The sequence below is a fragment of the Neofelis nebulosa genome, chromosome 1 (assembly GCF_028018385.1).
Source record: "Neofelis nebulosa isolate mNeoNeb1 chromosome 1, mNeoNeb1.pri, whole genome shotgun sequence".
Lineage (NCBI taxonomy): Eukaryota > Metazoa > Chordata > Mammalia > Carnivora > Felidae > Neofelis > Neofelis nebulosa.
In genome coordinates, this window is record NC_080782.1 from 100,505,782 (window position 1) to 100,527,051 (window position 21,270).

The window sequence follows — 21,270 nt, forward strand, 5'->3', positions numbered from 1 at the left end:
TGATCTCACAAGGTTCGTGAGATGGAGCCCTGTGTTGGCCTTTGTGCTGAGCGTGGAGCCTGCTTGGGATTCTCTCACTCCCTCTCTGCTGCTCACCCAGTTGCTTGTGCGTGCTCGCTTGCTCTCTCGCTCTCTCTCTCTCTCAAAATAAATAAATAAACTTAAAAAAAAATCAGAAGAATATATATATATGTTGTTAAGAAACAAAAATGTGTGTTATGTACAGAAAAATAGAGATAAGGTTAACACAATTTCTCGTTGGAAACAATGCAAGCAAGAAGACAGTGGAGTAGCAGTTTTAAAGCATTAAAATAATTTCTATACCTAGAGTTCTATAACTAGAACATAAAATTCTATACCCAGCAAAATATCTTTCAAAAATTAAGGTGAAATGAAGTTTCAGACACATAGAAGCTGAGAGAACTCAACACCAACAGACTCATACTGTATGAAATGCTAAAGGACATTCTCTAGGCGGAAGGATGATACTAAATGGAAATCTGCATCTACACAAAGGAATGAGGACCATTGGAAATGGTAACTGTATGGATAAAAATACAAGATTTTTTTCTTTTTTTTAACCAATTTTATTTTTTTTTTAAATTTTTTTTTTCAACATTTTTTATTTATTTTTGGGACAGAGAGAGACAGAGCATGAACGGGGGAGGGGCAGAGAGAGAGGGAGACACAGAATCGGAAACAGGCTCCAGGCTCCGAGCCATCGGCCCAGAGCCCGACGCGGGGCTCGAACTCACGGACCGCGAGATCGTGACCTGGCTGAAGTCGGACGCTTAACCGACTGCGCCACCCAGGCGCCCCTTTTTAACCAATTTTAAAGGATAGTTGACTGTTTAAACAAAAATAACAACAATGGATTATGAGGTTTTTAACATACATAAAAATAAGATGCGTGGTAATAATAACAAAGGCTGTGAGGGGAGAAGTAGAAACATACTATTGTAAAATGTATTTAAGGATATAACATTTGAAAGTAGACTTTGTTGGGTTATAGGTGTATACTATGGAGACTGATTTGGTGGTGAGCAGAGCCTAGGGTGGCTGAGGCCTGTGGTGGGTGAGGACCTTGCCACAGATGGACAGCTGGTTTCGGTACAATGACTACCTACTGGTTTTCCTGCCTTTCTGTGAGAATCCCCCAGTGTGTGTTCCTCCTCATAAGAGGGTACACCCCCTAACTGCAACGTTGAGTTGACTCAGTTTCTGCCCTGAATTGTCATAATGAAGAAGCCTCCTGGAGCTTTGTTGGGATTTAATATCTGAAGAGGAAAGATCTCCCAACTAGGCATTTTCATCTCTAAGGTGAGTCCTAACTTCGACGTACATTGAGTAGGACTTCAGGGAAGGGACCAAGTCCTGCCTGTGAATGATACAGATTTCCAAGATACTGAGTACAGCTAGGCTCTTGAGATCCTGAAGACAGCCCACAAAATCAGCAAGAGGAGTATTCCCTACAGAGTTGCAGCCCACAGCCCTCCCCATGTAATCTTCTAGGATAAACTGGTAGGCCTTAGGGAAACTACTCTCAACCCTACCCTGGCAGGGTGAAGTTGGTGAGATGGCAAAACAGTGAGACTCTCCACTGAGCCAGCTAGCCAACTGTATCACACAAACTGTACTGTGCTTTTAGTTCCTTAGTTTTCTAGATGAGCTTCATTCCCTAAAGGAGAAGGATGATGATGTGTAGGTATGGCATAGCCTGTGGAGAGTAGCGCTAGAAAAAGTGACTGGCATTTATTGAATACCATGTGCGAGGCAATTACACATGTCATATCATTTTCATTGGAGTATGGAAATCAGTACAAAGAAGAATCTTGGGGGCCCTCCATCTAATTTACCTGGCCATCTTACCCCATCCTTGTACTATCAGTCTTATATACTTTGGAGCCTTTAGTGAGACCTTGTTTCTCCATCCTTTCCCTTCTTCTTCTCCCCACACCTCTGCCCAAAGTAAAATCCAATGCTGAGGCTAAAAAAATAAAATAAAAAAAAAATAATGTATATTATAAACCCTAAAGGAACTCTTATAACAAGTTAGAGCTAATAAGCCAACAAAGAAGATAAAATGGAATAACAAAAAATAATTCAGTTTTAATCCAAAAAGAGTAGAAGAAGAGGGAACAGGGAAAAAAGGATAGGAAAAACTAAAAGCAAATAGCAAGATGATTACTCGTACCGAACCATGTCAGCAATCACAGTAAACATAAAAGGTCAAACACTCCCAATTAACAGGCAGAGATCGTCAGATTGGATAAAAAAGCAGTACCCAACTATATGCTGACTTTAAGAAACACACTTGAAATACAAAGACATAAATAGGTTAACGCTAAAAGAATGGGCGGCAGGGGCAGGGCAGGGGGGCGGAATACTCAATTGTATTAGTTTCCTGTTATAACAATTTACCACAAATGTAGTAACTTAAAAACAACAGAAATTTATTTCCTTATAGATCTGAGGTCAGAAGTCCAAATGATTATTACGGAGTTAAAAATCAAGGTGTCAGCAAGGCTGATTCCTTCTGAAGGTTCCAGGGGGGAAATCTGTTTCTTGCTTCTTCCAGCTTCTAGAGACTGTGGCAGTCCTTTGTTCGTGGCTGCATCAGTCCAGTCTCTGCTTCTCCTCTTTGATTTTGTTACCCTCTTATGAGGATTCTCATGATTACATTTAAGGCTCATCCAGGCAATTCAAGTACCCTTCCCTTCCCAAGTTCCTCAGTCACACCTGCAAAGTCACTTTTGATATTAAGGTAACATTCTCAGACTCTAGAGATAAGATGTGAACACCTTTGGAGGACCAGTATTTAGCCTAGTATACAAATTAAAAGAAAGCTAGAGTCATTATGTGTTAATAATATCAGACAAAATAGATTTCAGAACAAAGAATATTAGCAAGGATAAAGAAAGCTATTTCATAATGATGCAGGGGCCACTTCATGAAGAGTACATAATTCTAAGCAAGGATTCTCTTTTAATAGAGTTCCAAAATATATAAAGTAAAAACTGATAAAATTGCTAGGAGAAGTAGACAAATCCGCAATTAGAGATTTCAGTACCACTCTTTCAGCAATTGTTAAGTCATTATAATAAGCTAAGTAGGGGTGTCTGGGTGGCTCAGTCAGTTAAACATCTGACTCTTGATTTTTGCTCAGGTCATAATCTCACAGTTTGTTGGTTTGAGCCCTGTCTGTGCTGACTGTGCGGGGCCTACTTGGGATTCTGTCTCCTTCTCCCTGCCCCTCCCCTGCTCGCTCGCTCGCTCTCTCTCTCTCAAAAATAAATAAATAAATAAATAAATAAATAAATAAATAAATAAATAAATAAATAAATAAATCAAGCCAGCCAGCCAGCCAGGGGCACCTGCCTGGCTCAGTCAGTTGAATGTACAACTTCGGCTCAGGTCATGATCTCAAGGTTCATGGGTTCAAGCCCTGTGACGGGCTGTGCTGACAGCTCAGAGCCTGAAGCTTGCTTTGGATTCTGTGTCTCCCTCCCTCTCTCTGCCCCTTCTCTACTCACACTCTGTCTCTCTTTCTCAAAAATATATAAACATAAAAAAAAATTTATAGGGGTGCCTAGGTGGCTCAGTTGGTTAAGCTTCTGACGACTTCACCTCAGGTCATGATCCCATGGTTTGTGAGTTAGAGCCCCGTGTTGCGCTCTGTGCTGACAGCTCATAGCCTGAAGCCTGGTTTGGATTCTGTGTCTCCTCTCTCTGCCTCCCCCACTCATGCTCTGTCTATCTCTGTCTCAAAAATAAATAAACTTTAAAAAAATTTAAATTATTTTTAAAAAAGCCAAATAGAATTATCAGTAGTGATACAGAATATTTAAGCAACACTATCGATCAATTTGACTTAAAGTTTTTAGAACTTTCCAACCATCAGCAGAAGATCACACATTCTTTTCAAATACACACAATATTTTAAGAGTTTTATTCTTGGCCGTAAAACCAGTGTCAATAAATTTAACAGAATTAAATTAAAAGAGTATGTTCTCTTATACCAATGGAATTAAATCAGAAATCAGTAATAGAACGATATCTGTAAAATCCTGAAATATTTTGAAATTAAATAGCACACTTTTTTTTTTTTAATTTTTTTTTCAACGTTTTTTATTTATTTTTGGGACAGAGAGAGACAGAGCATGAACGGGGGAGGGGCAGAGAGAGAGGGAGACACAGAATCGGAAACAGGCTCCAGGCTCCGAGCCATCAGCCCAGAGCCTGACGCGGGGCTTGAACTCACGAACCGCGAGAACGTGACCTGGCTGAAGTTGGACGCTTAACCGACTGCGCCACCCAGGCGCCCCTAAGTAGCACACTTTTAAGTAACTCATGGGTCAAAAAGGAAGTTGAAAGGGAAATCCGAAAGTGTTTTTGACTAAAATAAAATGAAAACACAACATAGCAATATTTTGGGATGTCACAGAAAGTAATTAAGGGGGAAACATAGTACCAAATATGTATATTAGAAATGAAGAACACTGTCAAATTAAGGACATCAGTTTCTGCCTTAAGAACCTAGAAAAATACAAGTGGATGAAATCCAAAGTAAACCAAAGAATGGAAATAATGAAAGAGAAAGAACTGGTAAAGCAGAAATCAGTGAAATAGAAAACAGAAAAATAGTTGAGAAAATCAATTAAGTGAACAGCTGGTGCTTTGAGAAGATCAATAAAATTGATAAACTATAGCCAGACTGATGAGGAAATAAAAGAAGATACAAATTCCAAATATCAGAAACTAGAGAGGTAACATCATTCATAGTCTACAAATATGAAAAGGATAATAAGGGAATGTTCTGAACAACTTTTTGCCAATGCATTCAGCAACTTAGATGAAATGGACATGTTCCTTGAAAGAAACAAATTATTAGAAATGAGCAACTTGAATAATAATATTATCTGTTAAATAAGTTGCAGTTGTAGTTAAAAACTTTGCCACCAAAAAATCAACAAACAAAAAACTTGTAGGCTCAATGCTTTATAGATAAGTCTGCTAGGGTTATCATAACCAAACCACAAACTGGATGGCTTAAAAGACACATTCTCACCATTCTGGAAGCTAGATGTCTAAGATCAAAGTAATAAAGAATTTGATTTCTGGCAAGACCTCTTTACCTGGCTTGCAGACAGCCATCTTCTTGAAGTGTCCTTCCTTCATGTGTGGAGAGGTCTGGTGTTTCTACCTTTTTTTATAAAGACACCAGTCCTATTTTATTATGGCTTCAACATATGAATTTTGAGGGGATGCAGTTCAGTTCATAATACCTTCACTGGTGAATTCTACTAGACATTTAAGGAATAAATAGTACCTGTTTTCCACAAACTCTTCCAAAAAGTTGAAGATAAGGAAATATTTCCCAATTCATTCTATGAACCCACCAATGAACTGAAACCAAAATCAAAGACATCACTGGAACAGAAAACTACAGATGAATGTCTCATAAACATAGATGCAAAAATCTAAATGGAATTTTAGCAAATCAAATTTATCATAACAGAGTGGGGTGTATCTGAGGAATGCAGGATTAGTTTTGATTTAAAAATTAATTACTGTAATTCACTAACAAGCTAAAAAAGAAAAACCATATCATCATCTCATTGGATGCAGAGAAAACATTTGACAACACCTAACATCCATCACACGTGAGAACTCTCAGCAAAGTAAGAATAAAGGGGAATTTTGTTAACCTGACAGAGGGCATCTACAAAAATATTTACAGGTATTATACTTAAAGACTGAATACTTTTCCCCTAAGATCAAAAATAAGGCAGGGGATGTCTGCTGTCACTACTTCTATTGAACATTGTACCAGAGGGTTTAGCCAGTGCAATCAGGAAAAAATAAAATAAAAAGCATTCATTTGGGGAAAGAAGTAAAACTGTGTTTAGTCACAAATGACATAATCATATATGTAGAAAATCTAATGGAATCTATATTAAAGCAAGTATGAGTAAATTTTGCACAATTAAAGGATACGAGATGAAAATACAAATACTGTATTTCTATATTCTAGTGACAAACATTTAGATAGTGAAAATTGATACCATAGTATCAAAAAATATGAACTACATAGGGATAAATTTGACAAACTATTGTAAAAGACAGATACACTGAAACTTACAAAACATTATTCAGAGAAACCAAAGAAAATCTGATGGAGACAAATGGAGGTCTGTTGCTTTGTTCATCAGTCAGAAGACTCAATATTGTTAAGATGCTCTTTCTCCCTAGATACTATTTATGGATTCTATACAATCCCAGTCAAAGTTCCTGTATGGTTTCTTGTAGAAATTTTGCAGGCTGGTTCTAAAATTCAAATAGAGTGCAGAGGACCTAGACTGGTAAAACAGTTCTGAAAAATAACAAAGTTAGAGGGCTTAACACTCTGCCTGATTTTAAGAATTATATAGTTATTGTAACCACAACAGCATGACTTTTGCGTCAAGATAGGGAAAGCAATGTAACAAGAGTTCAGGAGTAAAACCTGAATTTTGACAAAGGCACAAGGCTTTTGTAGAGGAGAACAATGGGACATCCACATGCAACAAAATGTTATTGAATGTCTCCATATATTTTAAGAATGTTGCATTTTGTTTTGGCCCATAGTGACTTGAAGAAAAAATTGATCCTTTCAGCACTTTTTAAAAAACCTTGTTAGTTAGGCATGTTTGGTGTAGGCTTTATCCTGGAGCTAGTTAAACTCCTCCTACTGAGACATGACTTGTCAACGGTTTTGTCTTCACTAATGCCCCGGTTGTTCAAAAAGGTCTCTCTCCTCAGGCTGTCAGGAATGTAAATGTCACTCAGGCCTGTGTGACCTGTCACGATTATTATTTTATAGTTCTTGGATAGTTGTTCTTGCCCAGCCTCATGAAGACTCCTCCTCCATATGAGCCATTTAGTATTCAGATAATGGCCCAAGGAGTCCCTTCTTTAGATTTCTGGTACCTATTCTTTACTCCCTCATCCCTGGTATCCTGCCCTGCAAAATCTAATCACCTCAGCCTCCTGAAACTTTAATCTCTATCTCCTCAGTTCAGCAGGATCACCTTGCTATGCTTGTACTATGTTCTGGAAAGTGCGTCCAGACAAGAAACTGGAGTGCTCTTAGGGCTCACTTTGTTTCCCTCCTCTCAGACGAGTTGTAGATGTGAACTGCCTGTTTTCCAGTGTCTGAATATTAGGGTTTTGTTTTGTTTTGTTTTACCCCATATATATTTTGTCTAGTCATGATTAGAAGTGAATGTCTTCCCCAACTTAGTTTTCATTGAAAAATTTGGCATTCTTTTAAATTTGTTACCTTAATAAATTACATAACTAGAATAGCAAGTATAACTGGCAAAGACAGATCTTAGAGTAAAGACTACTGGGTTTTGGTAAGCATACAGTTTTCTCGTAGGAGCAGAATGCTTTGTAGTCCAGAATGGGGGGAAGCAGGTTAAATGGCCAGAAGTTGGTTTCTTTTACAGTGGAACTGAATGGAGGGAGTCTAATAAAGGCAAAGCAGATAAATTATAGTCCATTAAAAAATGGGCTGCTGTACTCATTTACCTTTGTGAGAATTTAGGAGGGGTAGGTTAGCTAGATTCAAATTGGAAAAGCTATAATCAAAGCTATTCTCAAATTCAGGAAAACCACATGAAGTATTATCCATAAAAATTGACAGGACTTGGAGTATCTTAATGAGGAATGGCAGTATTTTCGGAGACACAGTGGAGAAATGATATGCATAACCTGGGAAGCTATTTTAATTGTATATTTTCTGGCTTAGGAGTTCAAAACTATTGTACAGATCAAGATCATATTTCTTTGTTTAATTTTATGACAGCTCTTTTTAGCAAAGAAAGAAAATTTAGCCTTCTGGACTCACTGGGGTTAGTTTTTATATCTTCCTTATGTACTTCTGAGATTTTCTCATCATGGTGGTATAAGACATTTTATTACTATAGTATTTTGCGGGGTTTAATAACATCTAATTCTAAATTTAAATAATCCTTTTCACCAGAGCTCTTAAAATAATTGGTTTTTTTAAAAAAGAATCTGTTAGTCTTCTAAAGTATGTACTTTTCATGGGGTTTCAATAAATATAAACTTCTTACATGATTTATAATGTATTGCAGGTGTTTTCAAACTAATGATATTTTTTCTTTCACCTTTTTGCCTGTAGATAACATTATATAATGTTGGGTAAACGGATGCAATACTTTTTCATAATATAATTCCAGAATGTTGACTAGATTTAAATTTGTTACCTTAATAAATTACATAACTAGATTAGCAAGTATAACTGGCAAAGACAGATCTTTGCTGTAATAGATCTTCACTCTATTACATGTATTCCTTCTGATTTTCAAATAAGGATTCCTATTTTTTTGTTTTCTTTTGTTTATTCCCTCATTTCAGGAAAAATGAAGATGAATGAAATACCTCTTTCTAACATTAACCGTAGAAACATTTTTGGAGAGAACTTACTGTATCAGGCTGCTCTGCACAATGACCCTGACCTTGTTCATCATTTTATAGCAAAAGGGGGAAATGTTAATCAACAAAGTTATGCTGGTAAGTTGGGGTTACCACCTACATTATTTTGAAGGTGGTTCGTAGTTTCTGCAGAGTCACTTCTGTGCAAGTATGGCAAAGTGGACCTGAGGCAAGTCTCACACAGAGTTTCCAGGTCATTTTCCTGCTTAAGTAGCTGATCATCATCATCTCCTTGGGAAGTGGTAACGAGGGAAGAGGAGCAGGAGAAGAGTAGTATATTTAACCTTCAAAGATTATGCCTGCTGAGGGCCCACCAGGTGGGTCACGTGCAGTTGGCTTGCACAGAAGAATGCCGTTCTTGGGGCTGACTTGCTGGCTTTGCATGGGCGTTGTTACCGTGACACTCAGCTTTGAATGGAAGAGAAGTGAGGTCAAAAGCTGAAAGAAGCTGATGGTACACTTGAGATGTGACGGAAATTGAGATAACATTGCAGGTGTATAACAGGGGCAATGGCCAGGGAAATGGAGAGAAGGGTGCATGAGATAGAGAGGGTGGGACAGGGAGCTCAGAACTTTCTTTCTACAAGGCTGGATCTCTGGTAGTCTTTTTTGCAGAAAGAACCTTATATTCTCCTGGACAAGAATGATTCCTTAAAGACACTTAAGTACTTAAGGCACTGAGCAGCACTGGGCCAGCCTGGGTAGTGCTTTTATATATCCATACTTTTTCTACCATTTCTAGACTTTATGAAACAGTGCACAAAAAATGTCTGGTAGTTTTTGTTAATCTCTATCTACTCCTTAAATTCAGGAGTAGCTCTACATGCAGCTAACTTTGCTTTATGGATTTTCCAAAACTCTCTTAACGTGTTTCTTTTCATTAGCCCTTGTTTGCTCCATTAACATCCTTGCTGTCTCTTCCCTCCTTTTCTTTGGCCATTTATTTTGCACTTTCTCCTCACTGCCCCAGGTACTTCTGTGACCTTCATGAATTCTTTATCCTTAACATACTTTTCTGACTTTTTGAGGTCTCTCTTGTTCTCTACTTTTCCTTCTCACTCTTCATCTTAGCTCTTACCTTTATTTCTGGCTATTACATCCCATAAAATTGCAGAGGGCAGTGTTGGTTTTTTTCTTAATGTTTATTTATTTTAGAGCACGAGCAGGAGAGGGGCAGAGAGAGAGGGAGACCCAGAATCAAAAGCAGGTTCCAGGCTCTAAGATGTCAGCACAGAGTCGGATGTAGGGCTCGAACTCAGGAACCATGCATGAGATGACGACCTGAGCTGAAGTTGGAAGTTCAACCAACTGAGCCACCCAGGCACCCCTAGAGGGCAGCATTTTTAAAGACTTTGTAACTATTTGTTTCATCAGAGTCACCTGCAGTGTTTGTTTAAAATGTAGCCTTTATTTCACCCCCCCCAAACACACATATTCACACCCAGTCTCACAGTCAAAATATGTAGGTTAAAACCTTGAAATCTGTATTTTAGCATGTTCCCCCAATGATTTTTATTCTCATTAAAGTTCAAGAACTACTGGCAGCTACTGGCAAGAGGTGTACACCTCTGTGTAATAAACCAGTTCATTGTAGTGAGCTTTTATAGTATGTCTCCTATGTGCCACATGCTGTGAAAACAGAAAGACATATTTACTAGAAAAATTTAAATATATTCTGTGATACAATCCAAAAAAAAGCTAAGTGCCTTTTGAGAAATTAATAAAATGTTACAATAACAGACCAATAGTCTTGTCATAGGTTAAAATTTGCATTTTAAATCCTTGTTTACATTTTATGTTATCTTTTTCTTTGATTTAAAAAACCAATTGCAGTAATTCATTTATCAAAAACAAAGGTGACAAGCAGGAAATAGGCTGAAGTCTGAATACCCAAAACAGATTTCATAAAGCTTCTTCGCTAAAACTATCTCAGACCAATGCTTTTAGCATTATTTTACACAGAATTCTATCTGATTCCTAAGTGTATGGCACAGTAGAAATGAAAGCAAAGATTGGCACAGACCAGGATGTTGATAATAGCAAGAAGTTTAACAACAAGGCAAGAGACAAAAAAATTAAAAATGAGAGGACACATTGTTGAAGACTATATAATGTAGTAAAGCATGCACTTAGACCTCCGTGGGTGTTAACAATTGCTACATTAGAGCATATAACTAATATTATGATTATTAGGATCTTGAATCTTTATTAAAAATGTGTTGTTATATTTTCTTTCTGGGAAATTTATAATCCTATAAAGCTTTAAAGATATTTCCTTCAAGATGATTAAATTTTTAAAAAGAAAAAAAAATGTTTAGGGATCTTCCAACCTGTAGGGGTGCTTGGATGGCTCATTCAGTTAAGCATCTTGATTTTGTCTCAGGTCATGATCTTAACGTTTATGATTTCAGGCATTGCATCAGGCTCTGTGCTGACAGTGTGGAGCCTGCTTGGAATTCTCTCTCCCTCTCTCTCTCTGCCCCTCCCCCACTCATGCTTTCTCTCTCTCTCGCGCTCTCAAAAATAAATAAATAAACTTAAAAAGAAAAGGATCTTCCACTGCTAGATCTGGGAGATAAAAGATCTGTTGTAAAGTGTGATCCATCTTTATTTTGAAGGAGTGGTTTTGTAACACAGAAGGAGTAATCCCTAAGGGCAGGGAAATTCTTTGTACATTTGATTTCTTTCCTTTTAATTTTTAATGTTTATTTTTGAGAGAGAGACAGAGTGTGAGTGCGGGAGGAGTAGAGAGCGAGGGAGACACAGAATGTGAAGCAGGCTCCAGGCTCTGAGCTGTCAGCACAGAGCCCAACGCGGGGCTCGAACCAATGAACTGCGAGATCATGACCTGAGCTGAAGTCGGACACTTAACGGACAGAACCACCCAGGCACCCCCGTTTGAGTTTTTTCTGTCAGATGTGTAGCCATATCTGGTCTACCATGGCTCTCTCTGCAGAATAAAGGTCCATCTGGCTTTGTGGATGCTGGGAATTTCTTTCATCCTTAAGACTGGTACTGTTCATCACTGGTTCATTCTTGTTTAGGTCTCCCTAGTAGCATTCGTTTTTCACTCCTTCCTTGAGGCCCCACCATTAACTCTGAGTTACTGACATGCAGTAATTCTCTGCTTTGGGAATTTTCTGCAGTAAATTTAAAACAGGAGACTAGCTTTTCACTGTACATTTACCTTATGTTTTTCATCATTCTGGCTCAGGGAAAACAAACTCATCTTTTGTTATGGGTTTCTCATTCCTAAAGTAGTCATTTTTGCCCCTTTAGGAAACTAACTTTTATTGTAGTTTAATCAAAACCTAAATAAGGGTAGGAAGTTTTCTAGAAGGAAAATTATCATCTTCTTTAATAACTTTTGGATTTCTCACATTTCATTTTTCATCCTAGACTGGTGGCAGATAACCAGGTTAATCACTATATGCGTTGATAAGTAAATTTCCACAGGTCCTGGAATCTAAACAAGTTCACACTTTTTATCAGAAATAGTGCTTGGAGGGACATAATTTTTATGTTACGTTTTTAAAAATAGGTAGTCCTTAAGTGCTTATGTTTCAAAAGTTCACAAGTGAGCTATTTATTTGAAAATTTTATGACATAATGAAAAATTGCAAACATACAGAAAAGTTAAAAATCTACAGTAAGCATCTGTGTACCTAATACCCACGTTCTACATATTTATTTTCATCACATACTTACTATAAAGGAAGAACACTTGTGTGTGTCTCTTCTACTTTTATTTCTAACACTTGTGATATTGCATGTGTGGGTTTTGGACGCATCAAGCAATTCTCCAACACCAGCTGAGTGTCCTGCAATTTAATTCATTTTTGACACTAACCCATATTAGCACAGACCCCACAGGTTAAGGGCTCAGTCAGAAACCCCCACTTCAGATGCCAGTCACAAGTAGTAGGTCCCCAGGTTGCCCACAATTTCTGTTCAGCTTGGCTACAAATTGGAGGTTCCCACAGTCCCCTCCTCAGATTCAGTCATTTCCTAAAGTAGCTCACATAACTCAGGGAAACACTTACTTATGTTTACCATGTAAGTTTACTTATTATTATGATAAAGGATATGACAAAGGTTACAGATACAAACAGCCAGATGAAGATACATAGAGTGAGGTCTAGAAGAGTCCTGAGGACAGGAGCTTCTGTCCGTGTGGAATTGGAGTGTGTTACCTTCCTAGCACCTAGTTGTGTTCACCAGTGCGGAAAAGTTCTCTGAACCCCGGAGTTTTGGGGTTTTCATGGATTCTTCATCATGAAGGCAGGGTGGGGGTTGGGAGGGCATGAAACTGAAAGTTCAAAGTTTCTGATCATGGTTTAGTCTTTCTTATGAGCAGCCCCAACCTGGGAGCCCACCAAAAGTTGCCTCACTAGAACAAAAGATATTTTTATCACCCAGGGAATAAGGGACTTAGGAGCTTTGTGTCAGACATTTTTTGTCACTTGGGAAATTGTAAAGGTCTTGGGGATTCTGTATGAGTAACTGGGGTGAGAGACCAAATATTAGAACAAAAGATTCTCCTAGCACCCGTATTTAAAAGGGTTTAGACATTCTGTGCCAGGAACCAGGGGGCAGAGCCCCTGCCTATCCATCATACCTTTATATCTATAAATCTCTGTCCATCAATCCATCTTTATGTGGACACAGTTCAAAGAAAGTTAGTACATTTTACCACTAAACACCTGAGAAATAATATCTCTAACTAGAGTTCAATTTTTTTTAGAGGTAAAATTTTCATATGGTGACATGCAGATCTTAAATGTGCTATTTGATGAATTTTGACATATATATTCACCTATGTAACCCAAACCTCTATCAAGAGGTTGCTGCAGCCAAGGTAAAAGACGTTGTTGCCTTTTTTCTCCTCTAGGATTTTGATGGTTTCCTGTCTTACATTTAAGTCTTTCATCCTTTTTGAGTTTATTTTTGTGTATGGGGTAAGAAAATGGCCCAGGTTCATTCTTCTGCATGTCACTGTACAGTTTTCCCAACACCTTTTGCTGAAGAGACTTTTCCATTGGATACTCTTTTCTGCTTTGTCAAAGATTAGCTGGCCATACATTTGTGGGCCTGTTTTTGGGTTCTGTATTCTGTTCCATTGGTCTGTGTGTCTGGTTTTGTGCCAAGAAGTCGTTAAATTTTTAAGTATTTGAAGAATGTCCAGGTATCTTTCTGATATTGGTTTCTAATTTAATTACTTTTGGTCAAAGGATATACTTTCTGTGAATTTTATCCTCTTACAATTATTGAGAATCGGTCAATTTCCTAGTATATAGTCTTTCTTGGTTAACATCCCTTGTGTATTTGAATGCTTATTCCTCAGTTTTATGTAATGTTCTCTAACTGTTGCTTAGATGCAGATGATTAATAATGTTCAGATCATGTCTGTCTTTATGGATTTTTTTGTCTAGTTTATCATTTCATGAGAAGAATATTGAAATATTAACAGCTATGATTGTGGAGTTGTCTCTTTCTCCCTTTCATTCTGTCCCTTTTTGTTTCCTGTATTTTGAAGCTTTGTTATCAGGTACATACACAGTTGTAAATTGTCATGTCTTCTGGTAAATTGACCTTTTAATTATTTCGAAATATTTCTCTTTATCTCTAGTAATACATTTTGTCTTGAAGCTACTCTCTATGATATTAATATAGACATCCTAGCTGTATCTTATGTTTCTTGTCTATTTGCTCTTTTTCCATCCTTTTATTTTCAACCTCTTTATATTTAAAATTTATTTCTTATAGATAGCATACATACATATTTCTTATAGATAGCTTTTATATAAAAAGAAATAGATAAATTCTGACTATCTCTGCCTTTTAATTGGGGCAATTAGTCAATTTTAATTTAATATAAAAGGTAGGATTGAGTGAGGATTGTGATTTTACTAATTGTTCCTTGTGTATGTTATCCTTTTTTTCCTTTCTATGTCTTTGCCTTTTTTTTTTTGTAGTGATTACCCTGGGGATTGCAATGTACATCTTTAATGTTTCATTCTTTTCAGAGTTAGTATATTAATATTTCTATAAAATGTCAGAACGTTGAACACATCTCCCTTATCTTTTATGCCATATAACAGCTATATAAATTAATAACACTAAAATATAATGTTATGATTTTCAATTTAAATGGTCACATGCATTTTAAAGAAATTTATAGGAAAAAATTCCTCTATTAACTATATATTTACCTTTTTTGTTTCTCTTCATTTCTTCCTCAAAGCTTTCTATTTAATACTATAAGAGAAACTCTTTCTATAACATCTTATGACAGTAGATCTTAACTGGGGTGATACTGGCTTTTAGGGCACATTGGCAGTTTGTGGAAACATTTTTGGTTGTTACAACTGGAATGGGGGAGTGCTGCTACTGGTATCTAATAGAATGCTCAGAACAACAAAGAATTATCCCCCTCCCCCCCCCCCCCGCTTTAATACACTTTTAACATGCACCTTTTAGGTTTTCTTACATCAATCATATGATTTATTGGAATTGAATAAATATAATGTACCATTGTCTCTGGCTAATGAGGATACGTAAGTCATACAGATACTTACTTGTATGCCTGGTTTTATTACAATAGTTTGTGTTAGAACTACTGTAAATAGCTTTTTACAAATGAGTAAAGAAATACATATTTTTGAAGTGACCTCTGTGCATTCCTGACAGCTGGATTGCTTTAATGGAAGTACCTTGAGCTACAAATAAAGTTTTTTCTCCCTCTTTGCAAAAAAGTAGCCTATAATTAACATTTCTTTAAGCTAACAATGACTCCCTTACAGCATTTTTATTTGAGCTGGACAAGAATAGTTTCAAATATTTTATTTTTTTCATATTTTTCATATTTTTCACAATTGAGTTGGGGGTAGGAATTTTATTTGGCCTTCAGATTTATTGAATCCACCTAATAATAGTTTATTTTCATGGTGGGATTATCTTGTCTCATCTAATGAAAATATTTTTAAAGAAACAACTTAGAGTTTATATAGTTTATAAGGGCAAGCACAAAACATTAAGATGCCAAACATAAACAAATACCATTTCCTTTTTGTAAAATAGGTTGGACAGCACTTCATGAAGCTAGTGTAGGAGGATTTTATCAGACAGCAAGTGAACTATTAAAAGGTGGAGCCGATGTAAATATCAAAGGAATGTACCAGATCACTCCCCTACACGATGCTGTCATAAATGGACGTTATCAGGTACTGTGATGCTTTTGTTTGCAAATCAAATAGTACATTCTACAGATACTAAAAATCTCAGGAAGCTAGCAATAGGGATTCAGTTATAGTTTATTCTTCTAACGGGTACTCAGAATGTGGAATAAAGTTTTACTTTGTGATAGACTTATTGTGTCTAATATGGTAGATGCTATTTTATGTGTTACTTTTAATAACTACAGGTAGTGTTTTGGTTACACATAGTATTTTTTTTTAATGTTTCTTTATGTTTGAGAGAGAACACAAGTGGGGGAGGGTCAGAGAGAGGGGGTAACAGAGGATCTGAAGTGGGCTCTGCACTGACAGCAGCAAGCCCAATATGGGGCTCAAACTCAAACCATGAGATCACAACCTGAGGTGAAGTCAGACTCTAAGCCAGCTGAGCCGGCTAGATGCCCCATGGGTACACATAGTATTTTTTATTTTTATTTTTTAAGTTTATTTTTGAGAGAGTGGGGAAGGGACAGAGAAGAGAAGAGAGAATCCCAAGCAGATTCCATACTGTCAGTATGGAGCCTGATGAGGTACTCAAACTCACGAACTGCAAGATCGTGACCTGAGTAAAATCAGGAGTCCAGTGTTTAACCAACTGAGCCACCCAGGTGCCCTCACATAGTATTTTTTAAACTTATATACTTCTTTAGACTATTTCAGTATGGTGCTCTATAGGTTTTAGCAGAACGTTTTCTGCTTACAGAGTGTTAAACGGTGATGTCCAGTCCCAATAGGAGGCATACACCTTTTTGGACACTAGCGTCACTTTCAGAGTCCATATAAGACATGAATCTCTTAGGTTTAATGATTAACCAGTACATACTAGCATAAATGTACTACTGTTTAAAATATCAAAATACTATAGTTCCATACAAATTGGTAGCTACTCAGCGTGGATGGAACTGGAGAGTGTGATGCTAAGTGAAATAAGCCATACAGAGAAAGACAGATACCATATGGTTTCACTCTTATGTGGATCCTGAGAAACGTAACAGAAACCCATGGGGGAGGGGAAGGAAAAAAAAAAAAAAGAGGTTAGAGTGGGAGAGAGCCAAAGCATAAGAGACTGTTAAAAACTGAGAACAAACTGAGGGTTGATGGGGGGTGGGAGGGAGGGCAGGGTGGGTGATGGGTATTGAGGAGGGCACCTTTTGGGATGAGCACTGGGTGTTGTATGGAAACCAATTTGACAGTAAATTTCATATATTAAAAAATAAAAAATAAATAAATAAATAAAATTAAAAAAAAACAAATTGGTAGCTACTATAATGATAATATTAATTAAGATGATCAGTTTCAGCACTTGCAGTTTATTTCAGAAATAAACTTACATTCTGAGCTTGCCAGACATTTTCTGGTTCAGGCACCACATTACCGGATTGAGATACTTGCTGAAAATATTAATGTTTTTTTATCTCATGTATTGGAAGTTGCCTCTGGGTTCAAACTCCTAGGGTAGAAAAGGGAGCTAATCAGCTGAGCTTGGGAAGTTATAATACACTTGCTTCCAAGAAGAAATGCCTTAACAAATAGATCTGGGGAAGGCTTCTGGGAGCCATGGGCATGGACACAGCATAACCCTTCCTAATGTGAAACAGTACTTCAGGAAAGTTTAGGTTCTTTTGCCTTCTTTTGATAATATATCACTTATTAGTTGGTGGTCACCCTCCCCCTTGTAGAGAAAGCTGGGTGGGGAGGGGAATTCTGCCTGGGACCTAATTGAATGGCCAAAAGAATGCAGGCTTGGACAGGTGTTGGTGTGAGCCCTCTCTGTCCTTTACTCCCTCTTCAAAGCTGGCCTCCAACAGAGAAACCTCATGCCAAAGCAGTTCTTCCCTCTCCTTTTGGCCCATCTGCTTTCCCAACTATTCAGGGCTGACTTAACCCTAGTCAAAAGTTTTTTCCCCCTTTGGGCAAGGTGAGCCCTGACCACTTCACTTTTTCCTCCTTTCTTTCTCAGTTCTTCCTTTGTCCCATCTGGTAACTCGGCTTCAGTCAGTTTCTGCCTCACAGGCTAGAACTGGCTATCTTCTGTCTCGCCTTTGCAGATATGTAGCCTTCTCTTACTCCCTCAGTGAAGTAAAAGGGACCAAGGACACACACCTTTGACTCCAGAATCTAGTTACCTCGCTCCTATCTCACTCCCTCATGCCAACCTTTGTGTTCCTGTAACTGATGTGCTTTTGGAACTGTGGCGTATCCTGACTGATGGCGGGAGAAAAGAGAATGGCAAGATGGAAGTTGAAGTCCAGAGAACAGTCATAAGAATTAAAAGCTGAAACCTGGTGGGGTGGGATGAAGTCACGGTCTTCTTTGTTCCTTCCCGTTCTGTTTAGCTGGGGGGAGCCAGAAAGTTACTTCACCCAATCCAAGAGAGATTTGCAAAATTCCAGGTCAGTTCTGGACTGACTTAAGAACCAAAGCCTTAAAAATCAAAGTAGGGTAGGACGTTGTTTTGGAGGATGGAGTAGGGATAGCTTGAGCGTCAGATGAGGATCTAGGCTAACCTTGGGGAATCTCATATGTGAGGCAAAGATGATCAGAGAAATGGTCTAGACTCTGGGTATTGCTCCCATGCATTACTTGTTACAGGACTAAAAATGTCAAACGAAGGAAGTCCTGGGAACCTGATACTGGATCAGGCACCTGGAGAGTGTGAGTTTCTTAAATATTCCAGAGTTGAAGGAACTTGAATGTATTATCTTACAGGAATTAACTTTTATACTAAAAGGTGGGAGATCCTAAAAGATAATAACCTATTTTTTAAAAGCTAAAAAGCCATTAAAAATACCTTGTATGATTCCATTTGTTTGAAATATTTGCAGTAGTCCAAACTTTTAGAGACAGAAAAGATTAGGAATGGAAGGTGGGGACTTGCCTGGGTGGCTCAGTCGGTTAAGTGTCCGACTTCAGTTCAGGTCATGATCTCATGGTTCGTGGGTTCAAGCCCCGTGTTGGGCTCTGTGATGACAGCTCAGACCCTGAAGCCTGCTTTGGATTTTCTGTCTCCCTCTCTCTCTGCCCCTCCCCAACTTGTGCTTGCTTTCTCTCTTCTCTCTCTCAAAAATAAATAAAAACAAAAAAAATAAAGGCAGGTGGGGAATGGGGTGTAACAGTTCATTGTTTAAGGGTTTCTTTTAGGAGAAATTAAAATATTCTAAAATTAGATGGTGGTTATAGTTATACAACTGTCTTAATATACTAAAAACCATTGAATTGTATTTTTTAAATGGGTGAATTGTATGGCATGTAAATTATATGTCAATATAATTACATTTTCCAATATGGTAAAGGTGGGATTTGAGAATTACAAATGATTGGTTCATTGTGATTCCTTAGAAAAATCTGGAACAAATTATTAGACACATAGGAGACATTTAGATAAGAATGAAGTGATCTTTGAGAATCTGTAGGCATCACTAAGAACAAGTCATGTCAGGCTAACCTTGACTTCTCTTTTATTAGGTTTACTTTGTTAATAGGTGAAGGAAATGGCATGACAATTTGATGTAAGCTATCATGATTTTAACAAAGCTTTTATTTGATGAAGTGTTGTATGGTGTATGAGTATATGAGATGTTGACTTGGAGGTTGGCTGACAGTGTTACTTAGGTTCACATGTATTGAGAAAAACATCCCTTCAACATGGTGATTATTCATTCCACATGTATCTGTAGTGAAATCTCTTCTAAAGTTTGATTATATATTCTGTTACACTATAAAGAGCCAAACTCCCTCAACAGGCTGGAACATGACTTGTATGTTGTTGATACTGGAAATATTTTAAAAGAAATCACAGGCATTATACCATTATACTCATAAATACTTGAACCTGCATTTCTGACAGATAAGAACTTTTCTTACACCCACAACATCATCCTACCTAATATAGTTTCTTTTATTATTTAATATCCAGTCCATATTAAAATTTCCCAGGTTATCTAAAAAATGCATTTTTATAGTAAGTTTTTGTTTGAATCAGGATCCATCAAGGTCCATATATTACATATGTTTGTTGTGTGTCTTAAGTGTGTTTTAACCTATAACAGTTCTTCCTCTATTTTGTGTTTTCGTAGGGGTTCTAGAATCTTGGCTTTTGTCTTAAAGAATTTCCTAAATTCTGGATTTGGCTAATTTTATTTTTATGGTGTTGTATAGCTTGTTTCTTCTTATATTGTCTGTAAGTGGATAGTATTTAGAAATCACAATCTGGGTGCTAGGTGTGCCCGTTTAGTGTTTGTAGTGATACTTAAAGCCTACTTCCGACATCCTCCCTGATTATATTCTTTTTTTTTTTTTTAATTTTTTTTAATGTTTATTTATTTTTGACAGAGAAAGACAGAGACAGAGCATGAGGTGGGAGGGGCAGAGAGAGAGGGAGACACAGAATCCGAAGCAGGCTCCAGGCTCTGAGCTGTCAGCACAGAGCCCGACATGGGGCTCGAACTCGCAGACCGCAAGATCATGACCTGAGCCGAAGTCAGATGCTCAACCGACTGAGCCACCCAGGCGCCCCTATATTCTTCCTGTATTAAACAGTACTTAGTGAATATTTACTGTTTGTCAGACACTGAGATAGGCACTGGGAATATAAAGATGATTAAGACATATACCTGTAGTAAAAACTTGGAAGCAACTTAAACATCTGTCAATAGGTTACTTAAATAAAATACAGGGATGCCTGGGTGGCTTAGTCGGTTGGGCAACTGACTTCGGCTCAGGGCATGATCTCGCGGTCCGTAGGTTCGAGCCCCGCATCGGGTTCTGTGCTGACAGCTTGGAGCCTGGAGCCTGCTTCGGATTCTGCCTCTTCCTCTCTCTGTTCCTCCCCTGCCCGTTCTCTATCTCTGTCTCTCAAAAATAAACATTAAAAAAAATCAAAAAATAAATAAAATACAGTACATTCATATAGTACATTCAATAGTAGACTATTACTCAGCTGCTAAAAAGAATGAGAAAGTTCATTTTATACTGACATGGTACAATTTCTAAGCTCTTTTGTTGGGGGAGGGGCGGCAAGATATAGAGGAATGTATATATTCTGTGGCCACTTGTGTAAGAAGAAAATCTGTACATATTTGTATGTATACATACATATATACATGTTGGACTAGATTAACTCAAAAAATTCAGAAGAAACTATAGTACTTAAAAAAATTAGATGACTGAAATTCAGGGATAGAGGAGGAAACTTATTTTTCATTGTATACTTTTCTGAGTCTTCTATATTTTGAACTATATTCATTAATTTCCTATTCATATGTAATAAATTAATTTTAAAAGAAAGACATAGTCCCACCCTCAACAACCTTAGAGTGCCCAAGAGACAGATTAATAAGAAATAAGTGTAATATATATTGGGCACTATGATAAAATATGTACCCAAAAAAAGGCAGCAGCAGTGGATGAGGAGGTCAGGGAGAGCATCATGAGGAGGTAACTTGAGGAGTAGGAACAATTAAGGATTGACTGGTTTCTTTCTCCCTAACACTGGGGAGGAGCAACGGCAACACAGCTACAGATGGAAGATGAC

General features: G+C 37.5%; 1 protein-coding gene across 5 annotated transcripts in view; it reads left to right on the forward strand.

Annotated features, from left to right (window-relative positions):
- The window catches only part of ANKRD31 (ankyrin repeat domain 31), a 138,086-nt gene that overhangs the window by 45,151 nt on the left and 71,665 nt on the right, over positions 1-21,270 (forward strand). For all 5 annotated transcript variants that reach the window (XM_058729520.1, XM_058729524.1, XM_058729491.1 and 2 more), the window contains 2 exons: positions 8,425-8,580; positions 15,583-15,725. In XM_058729520.1, coding sequence (XP_058585503.1) covers positions 8,425-8,580; positions 15,583-15,725 — 299 coding nt within the window. The remainder of the gene's footprint in view (positions 1-8,424; positions 8,581-15,582; positions 15,726-21,270) is intronic.